This window comes from Conger conger, chromosome 12 (genome assembly GCF_963514075.1).
Source record: "Conger conger chromosome 12, fConCon1.1, whole genome shotgun sequence".
Taxonomy (NCBI): Eukaryota; Metazoa; Chordata; class Actinopteri; order Anguilliformes; family Congridae; genus Conger; species Conger conger.
In genome coordinates, this window is record NC_083771.1 from 41,459,425 (window position 1) to 41,479,227 (window position 19,803).

The 19,803-nt window shown below is 43.2% G+C and overlaps 1 protein-coding gene across 5 annotated transcripts in view; it reads left to right on the forward strand.

Moving 5' to 3' along the window:
- Positions 1–19,803, forward strand: part of dab2ipb (DAB2 interacting protein b) — a 183,977-nt gene that overhangs the window by 46,709 nt on the left and 117,465 nt on the right. For 3 of the 5 annotated variants that reach the window (XM_061263171.1, XM_061263168.1, XM_061263170.1), the window contains exon 2: positions 19,539–19,642. In XM_061263171.1, the coding sequence (XP_061119155.1) occupies positions 19,574–19,642 (69 nt within the window). In that variant the 5' untranslated portion in view covers positions 19,539–19,573. The remainder of the gene's footprint in view (positions 1–19,538; positions 19,643–19,803) is intronic. The other 2 variants (XM_061263172.1, XM_061263169.1) reach the window with 1 other exon arrangement.

The window sequence follows — 19,803 nt, forward strand, 5'->3', positions numbered from 1 at the left end:
TTATTCTGGTCGAATCTTTTGTGAAATATACGGCATATCATCAGCCCTTATGAAACAGGGACAGATGAAGCTTTCATGTTGCTCTTAGTGTAATGGCCAGCTGTCTCCAGAAAGGCACTGCATTCACAATTGGTTATGGGGGGGGGGGCGGACATTAGTCGAGGGAAAGGAGTCGTCTCTCTGCCTCCCTCACGGATGTGCACACACTCATGCTCATGCAAAACAAACAAAGGGAAAGAAATGCCTTGGCCAAATGAGAAGGTACGTCTGTGTGCTGGCATGCAAACAGACGAAACCACCATTAACCTAACATTTACAGTACAGTCACTTTACAGCCAAAGGGCTTCACTGATTACATAATGGCATGTTGGTGAATTAACAACCTAACAAACTAACAAAGTAAAGCAAATGAAGAAGGGAGAGCCCTTTATTTCTAAATAACTGAGGTGGAATCTGAAACTTGAGGAGGAAGTAAGGTGCGTTGCTGTAGATGTACATCAGAGTAGACAGTGATGCAGGTGGAGGCACGCAGCGGAGGTTTGATCTTGCGTGTTACTCTGATCAGAGGCTGACGCTGCTTTGCTCTTTCCTTCCTGTGCAAACGTATGTTCCGTTTTTTTTATTTCATGTCTTTTATTTTTATTTTCACTTTTTGTTACTGAAGAAATGTAATGGGAGAGTACCAGAATAGGAGTTCAGACTTGCCCTGGCTGTGAAAAGCAGTGCCTAAGCTGGCTAAAACCCTGGCAAATGTGAGCTGTTTACCTCGGAGTCTTCAGCACACACGAGGCACGGCCTTTTTTAATCACATGGTTGTGTGGGCGCAGGAGGGGAGATGGAAGCACCTCCCTGTACGGCTGGAGCCTTTGAGGAGAAGTGCACAGTGTGTACTCAGCTGAAGACTTTGAGGAGAAGTGCACGGTGTGTACTCAGCTGAAGACTTTGAGGAGAAGTGCACAGTGTGTACTTGGCTAGAGACTTTGAGGAGAAGTGCACAGTGTGTACGTGGTAGAAGACTTTGAGGAGAAGTGCACAGTGTGTACTTCGCTAGAGACTTTGAGGAGAAGTGCACAGTGTGTACTTCGCTAGAGACTTTGAGGAGAAGTGCACAGTGTGTAGGTGGTAGTAGACTTTGAGGAGAAGTGCACAGTGTGTAGGTGGTAGAAGACTTTGAGGAGAAGTGCACAGTGTGTACTTGGCTAGAGACTTTGAGGAGAAGTGTGTAGGTGGTAGAAGACTTTGAGGAGAAGTGCACAGTGCGTACTTGGTAGAAGACTTTGAGGAGAAGTGCACAGTGTGTACGTGGTAGGAGACTTTGAGGAGAAGTGCACAGTGTGTACTCAGCTGAAGACTTTGAAGAGAAGTGCACGGTGTGTACTCAGCTGAAGACTTTGAGGAGAAGTGCACAGTGTGTACTCAGCTGAAGACTTTGAGGAGAAGTACGCAGTGTGTACTTGGCTGAAGACTTTGAGGAGAAGTGCACAGTGTGTACTCAGCTGAAGTGCTGAAGGAGCAGAATCAGTAGGGAGTGGGTGGGGGGACCAAAAGAAGGAGCATCTCTGTCCACATCTTCAGCAGCTCGCTAGAGACCCCTGTGAGCCAGTTTCACTGAAGCCTGTAAGATTTTCACTAAGATCCCGGGGACGAGAAGCTTGTCTAGTGTTCAACAGAGCAGCAGAGGCTTGATAAGAGGAAGTCTTTACTCTGATCTCTTACTCTTCAAAGCCTCCTATCGATGGGCCTTTAATGTAATGAGTGCCCCTCTACAAGCTAATCAAACAAATCAAATAGAATATTTCTGCCTTTGACTAAGCAGCCCCCCTCTCTGTACTGACTGACTGGCTGCAGTATGTGGCTTCCTCCAAAGTAGCAGCAGCAGTGTTTTAGTGCTAGGCAGTAAAACACGGACAAAGAGTACATTCCAGGAACGGAGGGGTCCATTTCACCTTCTGCGAAAACACTCGCTTCCTTCGCCGAACAGTTCTCTCAGATCATTTCAAGACAAAGGACATAATTTGCCAAGCCAAACAAGGAGTAACTTTTTTTTGGTTCACCAGGAAGCAAAACATTTTTGTTCACATTCAGCAATGACATGACAAGGAAGTTACAGTGGCTAAATGGCCACTTGTATTCCCCTAGTGGCCCTGTCCTTCTTATGCCTTTTCACATGATCAAAACATCTCTGCTTAATGTGCTTTTGTCTGTGTGTGTGTGTGTGTGTCTGTGTGTGTGTGTGTGCGTGTGTGTGTGCATGTGTATGTTTCTGTGTTTGTTATTTTCTGTGTGTGTATGCATGCTCATGCTGGCATGTGTGACAAAAGATAAAATTTTATTTCCTCCTGTCGCCTTCCCTTTGTTTGTCTAATGATCAATTCTCCAATGACATTGATCCATTGAGAATGTGGAAAAAGAGTGCTATGTTCTGACTGTCTGACAGGGAGGGTGAAAGGCTCTTGAGGAGCTGAAAGTTATTTACTTAAGCACAAGTGTATAGGCATTTTGCACTGATAGTCAATCAAGAGCTTATTATCTGTTAGATACCCTGCTGAAAGAACTGAAAAACCAGTTCAGACCAGCTCCCATGTCGACATGGTTTAGCTGGTTGACCAGGTCAGACCAGCTCCCAGCTTGAAATGGTTTGACCAGCTAAGTTGGTAGCTGGTAGACTATACCCAGCTAGACCAGTTTATGACCTGCTTGGCCAGCAGGGTAAACTTGCTCTAAATGAAGGTTTCAATGATCTAAAAATAATGAACATGAAGTGGTTATTTAGCCTCCAGTTTTAGCCTGTGTGTGCGTACCTGTGTACTAGAGTGCTTGTGTGAGTGTGCCTGTGTGAGTGTGCTCGTGTGAGTGTGCTCGTGTGAGTGTGCCCGTGTGATTGTGCCCGTGTGAGTGTGCTTGTGTGAGTGTGCTTGTGTGAGCGTACCCGTGTGAGCGTGCCCGTGTGAGCGTGCCCGTGTGAGCGTGCCTGTGTGAATGTGCCTGTGTGCTAGTGTGCCCGTGTGAGCGTGCCCGTGTGCTGGAGTGCCTGTGTGAGCATGCCCGTGTGAGCGTGCCTGTGTGAATGTGCCTGTGTGCTAGTGTGCCCGTGTGAGCGTGCCCGTGTGAGCGTGCCTGTGTGAATGTGCCTGTGTGAGCGTGCCCGTGTGAGCGTGCCCGCCTGTGTGATTGTGCCTGTGTGCTAGAGTGCCTGTGTGAGCGTGCCCGTGTGAGCGTGCCCATGTGAGCGTGCCTGTGTGAGAGTGCCTGTGTAAGTGTGCCTGTGTGAGTGCCTGTGTGCTAGAGTGCCTGTGTAAGTGTGCCCGTGTGAGTGTGCCTGTGTGAATGTGCCCGTGTGAGCGTGCCTGTGTGAGAGTGCCTGTGTGAGTGTGCCCGTGTGAGTGTGCCCGTGTGAGCGTGCCTGTGTGAATGTGCCCGTGTGAGCGTGCCTGTGTGAGAGTGCCTGTGTGAGCGTGCCCGTGTGAGCGTGCCCGCCTGTGTGATTGTGCCTGTGTGAGCATGCCCGTGTGAGCGTGCCCATGTGAGCGTGCCTGTGTGAGAGTGCCTGTGTAAGTGTGCCTGTGTGAGTGCCTGTGTGCTAGAGTGCCTGTGTAAGTGTGCCCGTGTGAGTGTGCCTGTGTAAGTGTGCCCGTGTGAGCGTGCCTGTGAGAGTGCCCGTGTGAGCGTGCCTGTGTGAGCGTGCCTGTGTAAGTGTGCCCGTGTGAGCGTGCCTGTGAGAGTGCCCGTGTGAGCGTGCCTGTGTAAGTGTGCCCGTGTGAGTGTGCCCGTGTGAGCGTGCCTGTGTGAGTGCCTGTGTAAGTGTGCCCGTGTGAGCGTGCCTGTGTGAGTGTGCCTGTGTAAGTGTGCCCGTGTGAGCGTGCCTGTGTGAGTGTGCCTGTGTAAGTGTGCCCGTGTGAGCGTGCCTGTGTGAGCGTGCCTGTGTGAGCGTGCCCGTGTGAGCTGTGTGATGTGATATCTGATGGTCACCTCAGAGCATTAATGAGGTCAGAGCTGGAGAAGGCCGTGGCTCATACAGCAGCTGTCTCAAAGTCACTGCGCTGATTGGAATTAGTGTGCTCCAGCGCCACCGCTTCGTTTGTCAACAGCGGCGTCAAATTGAGTGTGACCTAAAGAAAACAGAGCTCCCGTTCTAACTGGGGAAGATACGAGCAGATTTGAAGGCTAGAATCACCATTAAATAGAGATGAATACTGGAGAGGGCCGGGCAATTTCCTGTTGGCATCGCTTTGTCTCCTGCAAAATCAGATGGCCGATTATATGCACTTTGCTTGGCTATTTATCAGCGGTTGTGTAAATTAATTGAAGACTGCCAGCCTCCTAATGCTGTGATGGATGATGCGTGGACACGCTTTACGACACTGCTGAAATTTATTAACTAACATGTATCATCGTTTGTTTGTCTTTTCACCCCGCGAGAAACTGCAATCATTCTGAAAAATCACTGGAAAATGGCTCTCTCTCTCCCTCTATTTTGGGGATGAAGGTGAGTGACATTCACAAACAATTGCTAACTGAGAAGAAATTATTTCCAAAACTTTAATGTGCAGTCTGGCCCAGTTTTGCCAGATTTTCCTATATTTCCTTTGAATCTATGAAAAACACTTTTCATCTCCATCAGAAGGCCACATTTTAGGAAATTGTATGAAACCGCTGCATTGATTGAAATATTTACTACTTTTCTAATGTACTCTATACGACATTTCTGTTTGGTTATTGCTTTAGGAATTGCTGTCAATATTTATTCATTACTTTTCTGGACAGGGGATATGGGTTCTCTGGGAAGCAGAGCACAACAGTTTCTAGGAGAGGGTATAAGTAGAAAACTGCTACCGTTTGTGAAGGGCAAATATGTTAAGGCTGGTCAAAAGTTCAGGGTGATTTTGCAGGTCTGTGTCAATGAAACTGCTGCAGTGGCTGAGAGTGGTGGGGGTGGGTGGGGGGTTCATCTCTTCAGGATGAATAGTGCCTATTGTGTAGGGTCATGTCCGAGTCTGAGCAATGCTCTACGAGATTGGAGGAGAGACCAGGAGCCACCCACGCTGTTGGGACCTCTCGATCACAGCTCCCAAATAAGTCAACGTCATGTACAAACTCGGAAGAGGTTCGGCTCAAATGCACATCAGGTACCTTTGACAGATTTCTAGCTTGCCGGGGAGTTCTTGCATCTTGGTAATTAGTTGCTTGGTCTCTAAATTTGTGCCAGAACTGCCTCCTCTTCCCTCATTATGCTTCAGAGATACAAGTTTAGAGAAGTCTCTTTCTTTGATAGAAGCTTTTTTTATGATCTGTAGATTCAAAGACGCTTAGTTATTGGGGATTTCAGCGATCTTTTGATGTTTATTAATAGTTATTAGTACCCTTTTATGGTTACTTGAGGCATGGGAAGAGTTTGGGTCTGGGAAAGGGACATGAGAAGTGATTGATGTTTTTTTAAGGAAATAAAATAAAAAAGCACCAAAAAAATATGTGCTTTGATTGACATGAAACAATTTATATTCCCACCAAGAAAACCCTTTGACAGAATGTTGAGTTGGTGACAAACACTGTTTCGATGCAAAAAAACAAGGAGACAACATCCCTCAAGGCAAAATTGACACTGTAAACATGCTCCAAGCTTCAGACGGGCTGTGGTAGTTTTTGCTGTAATTTCAACCGGAGTCTACAGTGTTTTCACCCGATTGTTTGAAACCACATATACACACCTTGTTTATGTCTGTTGACAAGAGCGCAATGTGTGCCTTTATAAAAGTTTCGGTGAAAATCTTAAATTCCCGCATTTATTTTTGTTGAGATGAGAAATGACAAAAATAATCAGCCTAGCCACATACTTCTGTGTCTTTATTTATATTGTTTTAGCTGCTAATCCAACCTGGCTGTGGATGAATTTGTTTGGTCAAAGGGATGCGGGAGAGATCGAGATGAACACCTCAGAAAACGGCAGGAGGTTTATTTAGAGTGCGCACTGGAACAAGGGCGCACTGAAGACTAGCGTTTATTTTAATCCTGAGGATAAAAGCCCATTCCACAGTACTTTCAGCTCCTGTGTCAGACGGCAGGGTGACACACAGAGCCGTTTCTGTGGTAATTAAGACTGCAGAGATTTCGTATTTTTAGAATTTTAGTTGTTCAAAATCTCCTGTATCTTTTTAACGGTGACGCAGGCCGCAGATGAAAAGGTTCAATGTCGCAGGGTTCGTATGGATAGAATGAGTCCATTATAGTGAGGTTACCTTCTGCTGCGGCTGAGAATACCAGTGTTCTGTGAGAGAAACGCAGAATGCTGTAGTCATGCGGCTACAGAAGTCTCAATTGTGTGAATGACTCAAGGTGTGAAACTTTCTCTGACGGTTTGGCTTTATCATACGGTAGTGTGGTATGACAAATGTGTTATTCCAGTGATGCTATACATCGGTTTCACAGACACCCTGATTTTGTACTACAATAGGCCTAGGCCTACATTTATCCTCATACAGAAGCTATTCAGTCCACACAGACAGCTCTTGCTTGACAACTCTTCATGAGCCATGCTCAATAGTTTCAGTTCACCTATTCAGGATTCAAGTTCGCATGCTTCGACAGCTCCACACAAAATGGCGGCTGACACTTTATTCTGTATGGTACTTGCCAGTACAAGTCTGTATATGTTCATAAGTGTATTACTGGAGTTTACCATTTATGCATTTGTTAATGCTCAACATTTTTTAATTTCTTAATGAGGCATGAATGACATTGTCTCAGAAATCCATTTGTTTTTGTTTCTGTTCCTTTTGATTGTGCTGTGAGTGATGTAGGGAAGGGATATTAGTGCCACTCATCTGCCGCACTTATCTGTTGCCATGGCAACAGACACACCCATATGATCACGGTGACCTCGGGGCACTAAGTAACTGAACAGAGTGCTATTTACTGGTTTTACTATTTACTATTTACTGGTCCTTCAGAAAGGCAAAATCCTTAATCCTTGAAACAGGAGAAAGTGATGTATAACATTTTGATACTATTGTGACATAAAGTTTTGTGCATTCTTATAATATCATTTTTTACATTTTACATTTTTGACGCTTTTAATCCAAAGCGATTTACAAGTGCATAGGTTCTTCACAAGTCAAAGCATCACATCCATAACTAGGTTTATACACATGGATTGCCGTTCTAAACATATAGTCGTCATCATAAGTGCTAAATGTGGAATACACTCAGTGAGCATTTTATTAGGTATTTATTAGACCTATTTTTTTCTTCTGCTGCTGTAGCCTAAGAGCTTTGACGTGTTGTGTGTTCAGAGACGCTCTTCTGCATACCACTGTTTACTGTCTCCTTCCTGTCAGCTTGGACCATTCTGATATTTGGTCTGAAAAACATCTGAACCTCTTGACCATGTCTGCATGCTTGCATGCATTTAGTTGCCACATGATTAGCTGATTAAATATTTGCATTAACAAGCTGGTGTTCAGTAAAGTCCTCAGTGAGTGTTTGTGCAATTTGGGAGCCCTGCTGCAGTGAAGGAGATGAGCAGGTATCAGATATCAGACACAACTGTGGCTGATCAACACTGCTGTTCTGTGGCTGATCAACACTGCTGTTCTGTGGCTGATCAACACTGCTGTTCTGTGGCTGATCAACGCTGCTGTTCTGTGGCATTTGCCTGGTCTTTCTCCCTCCCTCAACCTCAGGAGTTCTGAACAATGGGAGGTATGCAAGCTTGTACAGACACGCAACACCCCGCAGCAAGGCCCCTGGTCCAGCCGTGGCCCTTTGCTTGTAATGGCAGGCAAACTGCATTTAGCGCTAAGGTAATTACACAGACAGTGTCCTCTTCATTTGTACTTGAATAAGTTATTGTCCTCTTTGTTCTTTGGGGGTTTAGAAGCCCATTTCACTTAGTAGGGTTTATGTAAATCTCTTATAATTGTAAAGTCTTAATCTAGGCATTTCACAAAACCTGCTCATTTGTGGATATAAGGCTCTTGGAGGACTTAATATAGAACAAAACCATTTGGGAAACATGTGCTCTTAGCTTTCAGAGTCATTGGCGTTTTATGTTTTTGTTTATTCCAAGAAGGTTTTCCTCTGTGACAGCAACAGCGGAAGTGGATGAAGGAGAAGCCTGTTTTGCTCCATATTTTTGTTCACCTCTTACATCTCCGTAGAAAGACAGAACACACACACATACACACACACACACTTGCACACACATACAGTGTGTGGTTTTGTTCCATGAGTCTCCATAACTTTGAAATACATATGTCTATGGTGGCTAATGCATGTGTCTCAGATCATAGTTTTGAATAGGCAGTTCTAAACCAGGAGAAATACAGGAGTTGCTGGCTGTATGATTGTCTCACAGTTGACAGAACCAAGCAGGGTTCTGCTCGGATGCGCCCTGCGCTATCGTTGTCTTCAGAGGATTAGCCAGACGGTGACGGCCTCCTTGCCTGAGTGCTGTCTCCCTCTCGTATCAATTCTGAGCAGATTTACAGTCAGGGAGAAATGCGGGGGATGGGGGGGGGGGGGGGGGGGGAGTTTGAAATGCAGAGTTTATACTCTTTCCAGTTGGATGCTTGCTGCTGTTCATTTGCTTCCTGTTCGAACGGCGTCTTGCTCCCCTCTCCCTGATTAGGACCTGCGCTCGTGGTTAGGCAGAGCAGCACAGGCACCGAAAATGCAAAACTCTCTCATTTAGCCCGAGCCACGTCTCCTCGTGTGACAGAAACCCTTTTGATTGACGAGGATGAATTGCGGAAGCTACCAGATATGAAAAGAAACCGACAGTAAATGGGGCACTTGTTTTATGAATTAAAGAGAGCAAACAGTTGGTGAATAAGGCTACCGCCGTTGGTTTGAAACCCACATGTTCCCAGCTCTCGAAGGGCTGAGTAGCCCACAGCTGTGCCGTGATCCAGTGAAGGAGGTTTACACTACACACATTCATATGCTTCCTGTGTATCCTGGATGCACCCTCCCCACTATCGCTACGTAATGAGGATGCTGTCAAGCCACCAGATCCTCCTTATTAGATATAATTGACCGTTAGCAAAATATCTGCAATTCCCGCCCTCCTTAGCAACTGGCAACAGTTGCTATATACAGCGAAAGAAAATGAGCATCAGCTGGTGGTGAATTACTGCAAGAAATTACCGATGGTTTTTGAAAGTATAATCCAGTATCTTTGGAAAGTAGGTTATGTAAAAACACGGTTGATAAAGTGCTCAAAAACATTATCTGCAATTAGCTACCGAAGAGTGTAACAATACTACAGCAAGGTTTGCAAAAAATAGCAAAATACCAAAGCAGTGTTTGCTAATGTTAGCTACAGAAGACTTCTAGAGTTTGACTGAACGTTAGTTGAACTTTCGCTAGCTGTAGGGCTTTGCCCCATTTATGCAGCTGTGGGAGATTGAACCTATATAACCTAATCATGAGCATAGCTTATATATATATATATATATATATATATATATATATATATATATATATATATATATTCTGGCAGCTCTATTTAATCTTCCTTTTTTATCTATCTAATCTTTTCTCATTTTAGTTCATTATTTATTTCATTGTTTTACTATGTTTCCCTTTGCATACACAAAGGTGCTCACAGCCTAACCTTAAGCATTTCATTGCCAGCCAATAACAAGATTCGGCAATCTGCTTTATTCTTACCTGTGCATTTGACAAATAAACTGTCATTTAATTACTCAACTAACTACTTTAATAGACTAGATACTATATGTTACCAGATGTATGTTACCAGTTATTAATATGCAGAATAGCATGCCTAGAATAGCATACCTGTACCTTGGAGGAAATTCACTTGTGACTGTCTACAGCATTGACATTAAGCCACAAGTATCATAAAGTGTTATCTTTTCCAAGTTTGTCGTTGGCTTGGGGAATAACGTGTTCCCCAACAACAGCTTTTAACCACCTACAGAAGTTTTATAACTAGTAAAGTTTTTATTTGTCTTATAAAGAATTTTATTTCTGCTATCAGCTACTATGTTGCAGACCGTGTCAGTGCTAGATGTTGTAAGAAGTCATACCATTTCTAAGCAGGGATTGGTGGGCTGCAGAATCAATCTTGAATTTGCTAATGGCCAAATGCTATTTTGTACAAATGCTCGCATGTGGGCCTGGTGTTCCCGGGAAGCCTTTCAAAAAGGGTGTCAGGGAGGTCAACAATAGAGGTCAAGGCTATAAGCGCTCTCGACATGAACTTTGTCACCCCTGCTCTCCCAATTTCTCAAATTGTGTTCAATTGGATCCCATAGTCTGGAATGAGAGTGGCCAAAAGCAATTACCTGGGTGTGCGGATGCCTGGTCCTTATATTGCCTCCTGTCTAATTGTGCTATGGATGGGACTATATCCCAATACACCGCTTTAAGTGTGTTGCAACTTCAGCAGGCTAGAAGTGTGAGGGTTAACTGCATGTAGGCTCCCAGTGTCTGACTGGAAAAGTCTGGAATGTTCTAAAAGGGAAAGGATAGCCTTCCTGGATGGTAAGGTTCTGGACATTCTCAGGAAGTGTGTTATCTGACCTTGTGCTAATGAAGGTTAATATGGCATTAGACTTAGGAAGAGAGAGAGAGGGAGAGCTAGAGCACGAACAAGAGGGAGAAAGAGAGAGAGAGAGGTGGGGTATTCTACAGAGATAACGTGATTTGTAATCCAAAGGTTTCATTGAGTAACCAATGTGTGGCAGTATTGTCAATTTGTCTATGGTCATAGTTACTGTTTATGAAGCAAAAACAGCAGAAATCCATACTGACCCTGCAGGGTATCATTATTGGTAAAGGGTAAAACGTTTTGCCAGTTGTTGACACATTGAGCCTGAAGACTACCTTTCAAATATCTAAATTTCATTTTTAATTTCTGTAAAAAAGTTTATGTTCCTAAATCTAGAGCTTGCTGTTTTCTCAAATCAAGCTGTGTCCTTGCCTCACCACCATACAAGAGAAACTTTTGCCCCTCATTAGCAAAAAATGGAGCTGTTGCAAGGTCAGTGCAGACAGCTGCAAGGACATTCACACCTTGGTTTGTATTTTTATGCCAGTTTTTAGAATGTATTGGAAGGTGGGAAGGTGGGAAGGTGGCTGCGTTGGTCATTTGAAGGTGTGGATTAGCGCTAACATATGGCAGAGCGGTACATTATCACAACTACAGGGTCTCCAACGTTTGCCCTTCATGCCATGGAAATAGCTACACTGAAAATGATTGTTTTCATAGCAATATTACAGTATAATGAACAAATCCTTACTGTAGAACCTGTATACAGTATGTAGCTGTAAATCGCAAATCATTATCGCAATCAAAATGGGATGATTGGTGAAATGTACAGTGTAAATTGCTGTAAATTGGCCTATTTGATTGCCAATGTTTTCCAGCCAGAAAAGGCTACGATAAGTTTGTCCTTAAGATTTAGGTGATTGTAACATGTGTCTGGATGGTTGGGTGGTGTAGATAAGATTATATATAGCATTAGCTATCACTTCATAGACATTTCAATAAATCCCGCATACAGTACATTTAATACATGGAAAATAATGCTTTGTCTGTAATTCTGTACAGAATCTTAATAGGTTTTGAAATGCTGTATCCTAATGTGGGCGGAGCAGGTAAGAACATGAAAAAAGAATGGAAAACGAGGATTCACCACTGAAATTAAATAGATTAAAGGGGTAGTTTGCATTCTGCGGGTATTGATATAATTTCAGTTTTGTTTATGTTTTAAATTGGTCCAAAACTATTTTGTGCGTGTGAAGGGTATTTTAGATACCAGGGTTTCTGATGACCTGCTGGCTTTACAGTGGCTGATATAGCTGCATTAAGGGGTTTGTGACTTGCAACAAGAAATTACACTTGAATCAACTCCAAATCAGCTTGGACAGAAATGTTGTATCCGGGGGTTTACCTGTAAACAAAAACTTTCTGGACCAATCAACAACACACCAGAAAACTGAAACAATGCAACAACAAAAAGTTTAGTGAGCAAAAGTGGAAAGCATCCTGCCTGGACAGCACAATACATGACTGAAAGCTGCTCTGCTGGACCGTGTGCTCACTGTGTGGTTAAAACACCAGCACTGGCTCAGATGCTTCCTTTTTCTATTTTCTCCCAAGCTTTTACATTTACAGTCTGTCTGTGTTCTTCCATCAAAAAAAAAGGTATGTCACTGGTAGCAAAAAGGCTATGCGTGTCTATCTGTGGTGTGTAGGAGTCATAGCCACATGATAATGTTACTTCAATAATTTTTCCGTTTCATTTGACGTTGTGTGGGAGAAAAATTGAAAATAAAATATGCTAAATAGACAAATTGTAATGGCTTGAATAGACCTCTTTGTTCCATTCTGACATTAAAGTGGCCTTCATTTTCACCTGGGATTTGTTCATTAAGTTTTTCTGACTCACAAAAGGTGATGCCACAGTCATTGCACATTCAGGCCCAGTGTGTGCTTCAAGATTAACTATTTCTCCTTTTACCCGGAAAGAATAATTGTGTCTCAGTGTGTCTTTTACCCTGTGGGAGTGATTGTGTCTCAGTGTGTCTTTTACCCTGTGGGAGTGATTGTGTCTCAGTGTCTTTTACCCTGAGGCAATGAGTGTGTTTCAGTGTGTCTTTTACCCTGAGAGAGTGATTGTGTCTCAGTGTGTCTTTTACCCTGTGGGAGTGATTGTGTCTCAGTGTGTCTATTACCCTGAGGGAGTGATAGCGTTTCAGTGTGTCTTTTACCCTGAGGGAGTGATAGCGTTTCAGTGTGTCTTTTACCCTGAGGGAATGAGTGTGTTTCAGTGTGTCATACACTACGTGCATACACTACAATATGCATATTCATATGTAAGTTATATACAGTACGTATTGCATAGTGCTATATCTGAAGTGCCAAGGGAGCATTTAGGAGATGAGGATGAGTTCCTCAAACTGAAGATGGTAAACTTGACACACAGTACACACGAGAGGAGAAGTCAGTTTAGTTGTGTTCTGACCACCCTCTCGTCTTTGGTTGAGGGTACGCGATGAACTCGGCAGAGAAGCTGTCAGTGTTGCCGTGGAAACGGTACAAAATTGTCCTTCATCAGCGGGAGCGGAGTGGCGGCCACCGCGGAGTGCACCACTGCTGACGACCTGCGGAAAAGCGCCCGTAATACGGCGCAAGATGAAAAGAGCTTTTCTTATTCGCTCTTTTCAATAGTCATTTCCACCAGAGATGAGGAATAAATGGGCTTTATATTTGCCGTTTGCATTCAAGGACAAGCTGAAGTAATGAATATGGTTCCAGAGGTGACGCTGACATTCCATTCACTAGCTGCTTTCCTCAGCTCCCACATTGTGCGCGTGCACACTTTGAAGGAGAGAGCTTTTCAGTCTTGAGAAGATCATGCAGTGTGTGTTTTTTTTTGGGGTTTTTTTGCGTATTCTTTTAGCCGTCAATACAAACATAAGAGGATGCTGGATGTTGGATGCTCTACTGATAATTTTCCATTGATATGAGTTATCAATGTATCCGGCGGAGAGAAAGGGAGGAGCACAGAAGGTTCTGGTTGACAGCAGGGCATGAAAGAGCCAAAAATTACATACAGTTCACAGCGTATGTTTTTGTTTGTTTATGCTACTGGTGCAGGATAGTGGGCACGCTGCGCCTCCTTTAGATTAAACTTCAATATGGTACCTCAATAATATGGAACTTCAATGGTACAATATGGTACTTCAATAATACCGTAAAAGGTGAAATAGACAATTCTAAAGAAAATATTACATTACATTACATTAATGGCATTTGGCAGATGCTCTTATCCAGAGCGACGTATTTTTAAATACAGGCACCCTAAGACTGTTTATTTGTTTGTGTGTGTTCGTATAAAAGAACACATTTGAGATTTCCAAATAATTTAATTTTAAAGAGACATTTTTGTATTTCATTAAAAAAAGTAACATATTATTGTAAGCAATTGACTAGTTTTTACATAAAAACTTGATCAAGGCTGTCTGAAATCAGAAGCAAGGAGCCAACCAAAGTCTGCAGAAGAACTGTGGCAAGTTCTCCAACATGCTTGTCTCATAGAACTGCAGGACAGTGTTGGCTAACTCAGAGAAGTGATGCAGTTTTAACGCCGAAGGGTGGTCACAAAAAATATTGATTAGCCAAATTTCTAAAATGTATAGTATGTTTGTTTAGGACCTTTCATTGAATTATTTTTGAAAGAATCTTATCTGTACAGAATGTTATACAGGTGCCTAAGACTTTTGCACAGTACTGTATGTATTTTAACTTGGGGCATGAGCGGCATGGAAAAAGAAATAAATCATTTATATGTGTGTTATTGATTGCGCTGATGTCAGTATTGCAGTGTCACTGCAATGCGATGCCTTGTGTTTCTCCTGCCCATGAAAGGGATTTGAGTAGAGTTGGAGAGGGCAGGGTGGTGAGGAGGTTTCCATAGCTACAGTTGGCCAATACTGAGTCATAAATAAGGCACAATGTACATACCTTTCTCATTAGACAACTATGTGAGCATCTGCCCTGGGACCCTTTGCATTATATTTGTTTTTAACTGACTAATATGGTGGCCATTGTCACAAAGACAAGTATTTATTGGAACAGGAATGGAGCGCTTTCCTGTGCATTTGGGCTCTTTGCTCAGACTTTTGATCGTAGGAAAAGACGCTAAAGCTGACTATAACTTAGTCCATGTCCCTTTACGACCTCCCTTTCATATGTTCCTGATGTGGGGGGTTTTCAGTCCACATTCCTGATTAATAGAAAAACTAACTAAGGGCTGAGAGGCTGTGGCTTTTAAACCTACTTCGTGTCCTTGAATTGATTTCCGCCATTTTATCTCAGTGGAGCGGGGTGCTGTTTCTTTCGAGAATGATGGTTTCATTGGGATGTGAATATGCTGTTAGAGAAGTCACATACAGTATATGTATATTTATATGACAGTGGCTAAGGCTCAGCTCTTGTTACCAAAGGATCGTTAGCTGTAATCCCTGGGTGGACACCTCTGCAGTACACACTACGTAGAGACGGGAAAATTCAACTGAACGAGACGTTGCATTAAGCTGATTAATCATAAAACAATTTTCTTCTTCACCGTGACAGGAAATTCAAAAAATGCAAATGTCTTGTTTATGACAGGGAAAAACATTTTTGCACTACAGTGTGACATGCTGTAACAACTCACTTAGTTGATACACAATTTGTGCCATGCAGTTAATTTGCATTTCATTATGTTTTAATCACTTAAAAGACACTCTTACCCAGCGGATAGGGGCATTAGTGCTAGTCTCAGATAATACAAAATGGCATTATTATCAAGAAGGAACAGAAGACCTATCTGCAATCGATAAGTGTTTGAAGTTAACCAGAAAAAAACAATAATTCATATTGTAATCAAAAGAACATGCTGCTGTACAGCTAACCTATCATAGCACAGCTATCTTAGTAAATCAATCATTTTCTGTTTACTCTTGAATTGCAGCTCCTCAAGTAACTACTGTATCATGAAGCCTTGTTTTGGTGGAAAATCATGCCCCTTGACCTGTATAATATTGCAATTCAGTCAGGAATGAAGAAAGACTCAATAGTATTGATCACCTTATGCTGGTTTATAAATATACTTGTTTCTAAATTCAGTCCTATGTTCTCGGTTATAATGGCTGTTGATTTACAGTCGGTCAAAGTAGATGTTGTGACAGGAAATTGACTGTTTGTTTTTGTTTGTTTGTTTGTTTTTTTTCCCACCCATGCCTTGTGAGTGATTTCTTTTTGAGTCCGCAACATACTCAACTTTGAGCACTGGAGAGATTATTTAATACATTGCAGTCAACATTACTGATTCATTTCCTTTGAATTTATTTTTCATTACTGTAAAAAGGCAAAGTCATCTGTGTATGTTTGTTGTGTCATCTGTGACATTTTATGTCTCCCTACACTCTCTCTTTCTGTTTGTGACGGAGGATTTTGTGTGTGTGTGCGTGCATGCGTGTGTGTGTGTGTGTGTGTGTGTGTGCCCTGATCTGATATGATCTGCTCTAGGAATGCTAAAAGCACTCCTGAAACAGGGGGGGGGGGGCGGGGGATGAAAGCATTAGAATCTGTAGGGCATGAGGGTGTGGACTGGGTTTCCTTGTAGCAGAAGACACCGTGCTGCACCATAAGGCACATCCCACATGCATTTCTCAGAAGAGTAAGCATGTTGAGTGTACAGTATTACAGCATGCATTACGGCTGCCTGCCAATGCCAGGTAAAAGTGTATCAAAGCACTGAGGCAGTACCTATCTGCTGCTGCACACTCATATCTCAGACTTCTTTTACAACTGGTGCCAGCCCGCCTGTCAGCATGTCATGTGACACAGACAGCCAATCCAACATGGCTCCATAAAGTCACAGACCACTTGTCTGTGTGGCTCATATGAGTCTTTATTGGATGTTTTTTGTACTCCGTTAATGGTTCACTGTGCTTGCTGGGGATTTTCCTGTGAAAACCTGCAGTGACTGCAGCTCGTTACTGCTTTCACAAAACCACCTCTGGGCCCACCCACGAATGCAATATCAGAGTCTCCGTCTGATCGTGTTGTACTGCTGCTTTGAATTCTACCAAGATACACGCACTAGTATAACTTAATCCTTTTTCCTGCAGGCTTCGGTTTCTTTCTCATTGCTGATCCATTTCCTGTTAGTGATCCGGCCTTTTTCTGCTGGGGTCATTTTGGCCACGTTCATGCCCGGCCAGGGCACTGTAGGCTCAATGTTCAACTACACAGCCCTCACAGGCATAGCTCAGTATGGATGCAGCACGCAGACACTTGCCTGTAAGTTATGCGTAGGTGTACTTTGACAGTCTGGGGAGTGAAATTTGAGGCATAATGAGCATCAGCTCACATCGGACAGAGCTATTCAGTCCCCTCCCTGAGCATCCTCCAATGAGATTGCCGCGCCTTTACGGTTTCCACCAATAGAGGGCATGGCTTTGCAGACCTCCGCAGAAAGCATATTGATCTTTGTGTTCTTAATCATTTTAGGAGAGGCTGGCAGGATGTGGGAGGTCCCAAAAAGTGCCTTGACATGTCTGCGTTTTTAGAAAACGAACAACTGCATTTTTCTGAAGTAGTGGAGCAGAACGAGAAGTTAGGAAACAACAGCCTTATTGTCATAATGTTCTCTAATGACTTTGATTACTGTGGTAATGATTGTTATTTGCCTGCTGGCTGGTTTTCCATAATTCCTGTAAGAATATTAAAAGTTTATAATTAGTTTATAATAATGTGGTGGTTACTATGTTGCTCTGGTAAGGGACATTAATGAGTTAATCAGAGTGGAGCGCATTATAATTTGCATTAATTAGGGTTAATTAGCTAGAACGAAGCTAATTCTTTGCGCTGTCTCTTCGGTCCTGTGGATCCCGTTTGAGTGCAGACCTGAACTAAAAGGCCTAATTTTTTATACAGGAGACATGTATATTTCATTAACGGGTGAAGCCTCTGTCACCACTTACTCCTGAGTATAGGCAGCAACACGGAACAAATATGTCTGACCTGCTGTGTGAGATTCAACACTGTGTTTGAATTTATCTGCTCCCATTGGTAAAATAATGTGCAAAATATTATACATCATAACATACTCCAGGTAATACCACTTTTATCCAAACAAGTGCTTGTGTTTAGGTTAAAGTTCTCATTTAGGAAGTACCAAAAAATGTTTCCTGAGTGTCTGAGCTGTGTCCTTATCCACTCTTTCAGACATGTTGTGTTTGTTTGTTGATTAGAAAGCAGGCGATATGTGATGTTGTGCCTGTTTCTGTGCAAGCACTCTGACATCAAGCAGAACTGTGGTCCTCTGCGACGGTCTCACATGCAGTTTTAATTCGCTCTGTTTTGTATCTTCTCCTATGGCTGTCTTGTCTCAACCAGTACACAGCGGGGTTCAGTCTTTTCTCACCCCCATTTATCAAAGTGACATCCCTTCTCTTCATCCTCCCAAACATTCTCCCTCCTTCCTTCAGTGCGATGCGCTTTCATTTGTCTGCGTTTTGGAATTCGCAATTAGGTTGTATCACGTTTTTTTTATGCCTCCCGGTGTTTTTCCCATGACAAGATTCCACACGTAGCCTGAAACCTTTTCCCGGTATTTCCACATGCACGGGACATGTTGCTCATTTTTTGTAGGGGTGCGGCACACATAAATAATGTTTAGATCTGTTTTTGTACTTTTTTAACTTCAGCTTCCATAATGACATTCTCCTTCCCTGTGGTTTCGAGAGAAAAAATGATATATCCCTCGGCAAGATTTTAGCGCAAGATTAAGATCGTATTCCATGTGATTTGAAGATACGTAGGTTGCAGTAGCTTCGGCTGATACACCCACATGTATATAGCTTTGGCTGTTATACCCTTTATATTATATTCTATTAATTTCTTTACACCAATAGTAATCATGATGTAAATTTGGACATTCCTAGTTTAACCGGTACCCCCTCAGCTCTAGCGTGTCACTTCCTGCAGTGGTCCAGTTCAGGAAAGCACAGTGATCCCAGCAACACAAGCCCTGCTGTCACAGAGAAAATGCACACGACTGTAAACAATAGAGTCACTTGTGTGAATCCATGAAATGAGTCTCACGTGGCTTGTGATCGGTCATGATTTATACACGCCTGAGAGTCAAATGTGCTTCGCATAAAGATAATATTTTCCTTGGTGTTGTAATCGCCGTATCTATATGCCTTTGTTTTAGACCGTTTGTTTCGTTAACAAATGATGTACAGTTGATACGACTGGGAAGCACAGTTTCTGTACAGTACCGTGATAAGTAGTGATATCGGTTTCGCGAATCGTCCTACTTGATTTGAGTTGAACTGTTTCTCACATATGTAGTAAAGTCAAAAGGGAGGCTTCAGTCAATGTAATGCTGATAATGAGTCTAAAGCTATGGTGTTCTACTCTGAAAAACAACAGGCGGGGGAAGTCCACTGAGCACCATGAGTGGAATCTGCTGGGATATTTCCTTATGGTACCCCTGGATGCTCGATAATGTATAGATTTATTTAAAGGCATTCTAATGGGAGCCTGCCCTGCTGAAAAAAACAGCTTGAGCTAGGTTTTGAAACAGCTGGTGGATGGTTGACCAGGTCAGACCAGCTCCAAACTCAATGTGGTTTGTTTTTAAACAGCTGGAAGCTGGTGAATTCAAGCTGGTCATAGCTGGATTATACACCTGGGTGAGCTCCGGGACTTTTGATCAGGATGTGCAGCAAATCCTCCGGTGTAGATAATGGAGACCACGTGAGACGTCTTATTCACAGTCCCATGTTTACGATCCTTATTTGAATAAGACATAATCTGACAGTATCCTTGATCGGGGCATTCCAACTGCCATTGTAGAAAGATGAGTCACTGTCCTGCGTGTTTACATTGAAGTGTAGGGTAGGAGCATCTCATTGTTACACGGCTGCATTACAGAGTGGCTGTTTGAGGAGAGTGTTTACATGTGCTGCTGAAGGGTGCCATTTTGTGCTAACTGTGCGTCTGTGTCTCCCAGACTCCCCCCCAGAGCGCTCCGGCCGGCGGCGCAGCATGCCTGGCAGTGCTACAGACAAGACCCCCACCATGGAGCCTGCCACATCCACACCTTTCAGGGTAACGGTGAGAGCGCACCGCGCGTGTGTGTGTGTGTGTGTGTGTGTGTGTGTGTGTGCGGGTGTGTGTGTGTGTGTGTGGGGGGGGGTGTGTGTGTGTGTGTGTGTGTGTGTGTGTGTGTGCGGGTGTGTGTGTGGGTGTGTGTGTGTGTGTGTGCGGGTGTGTGT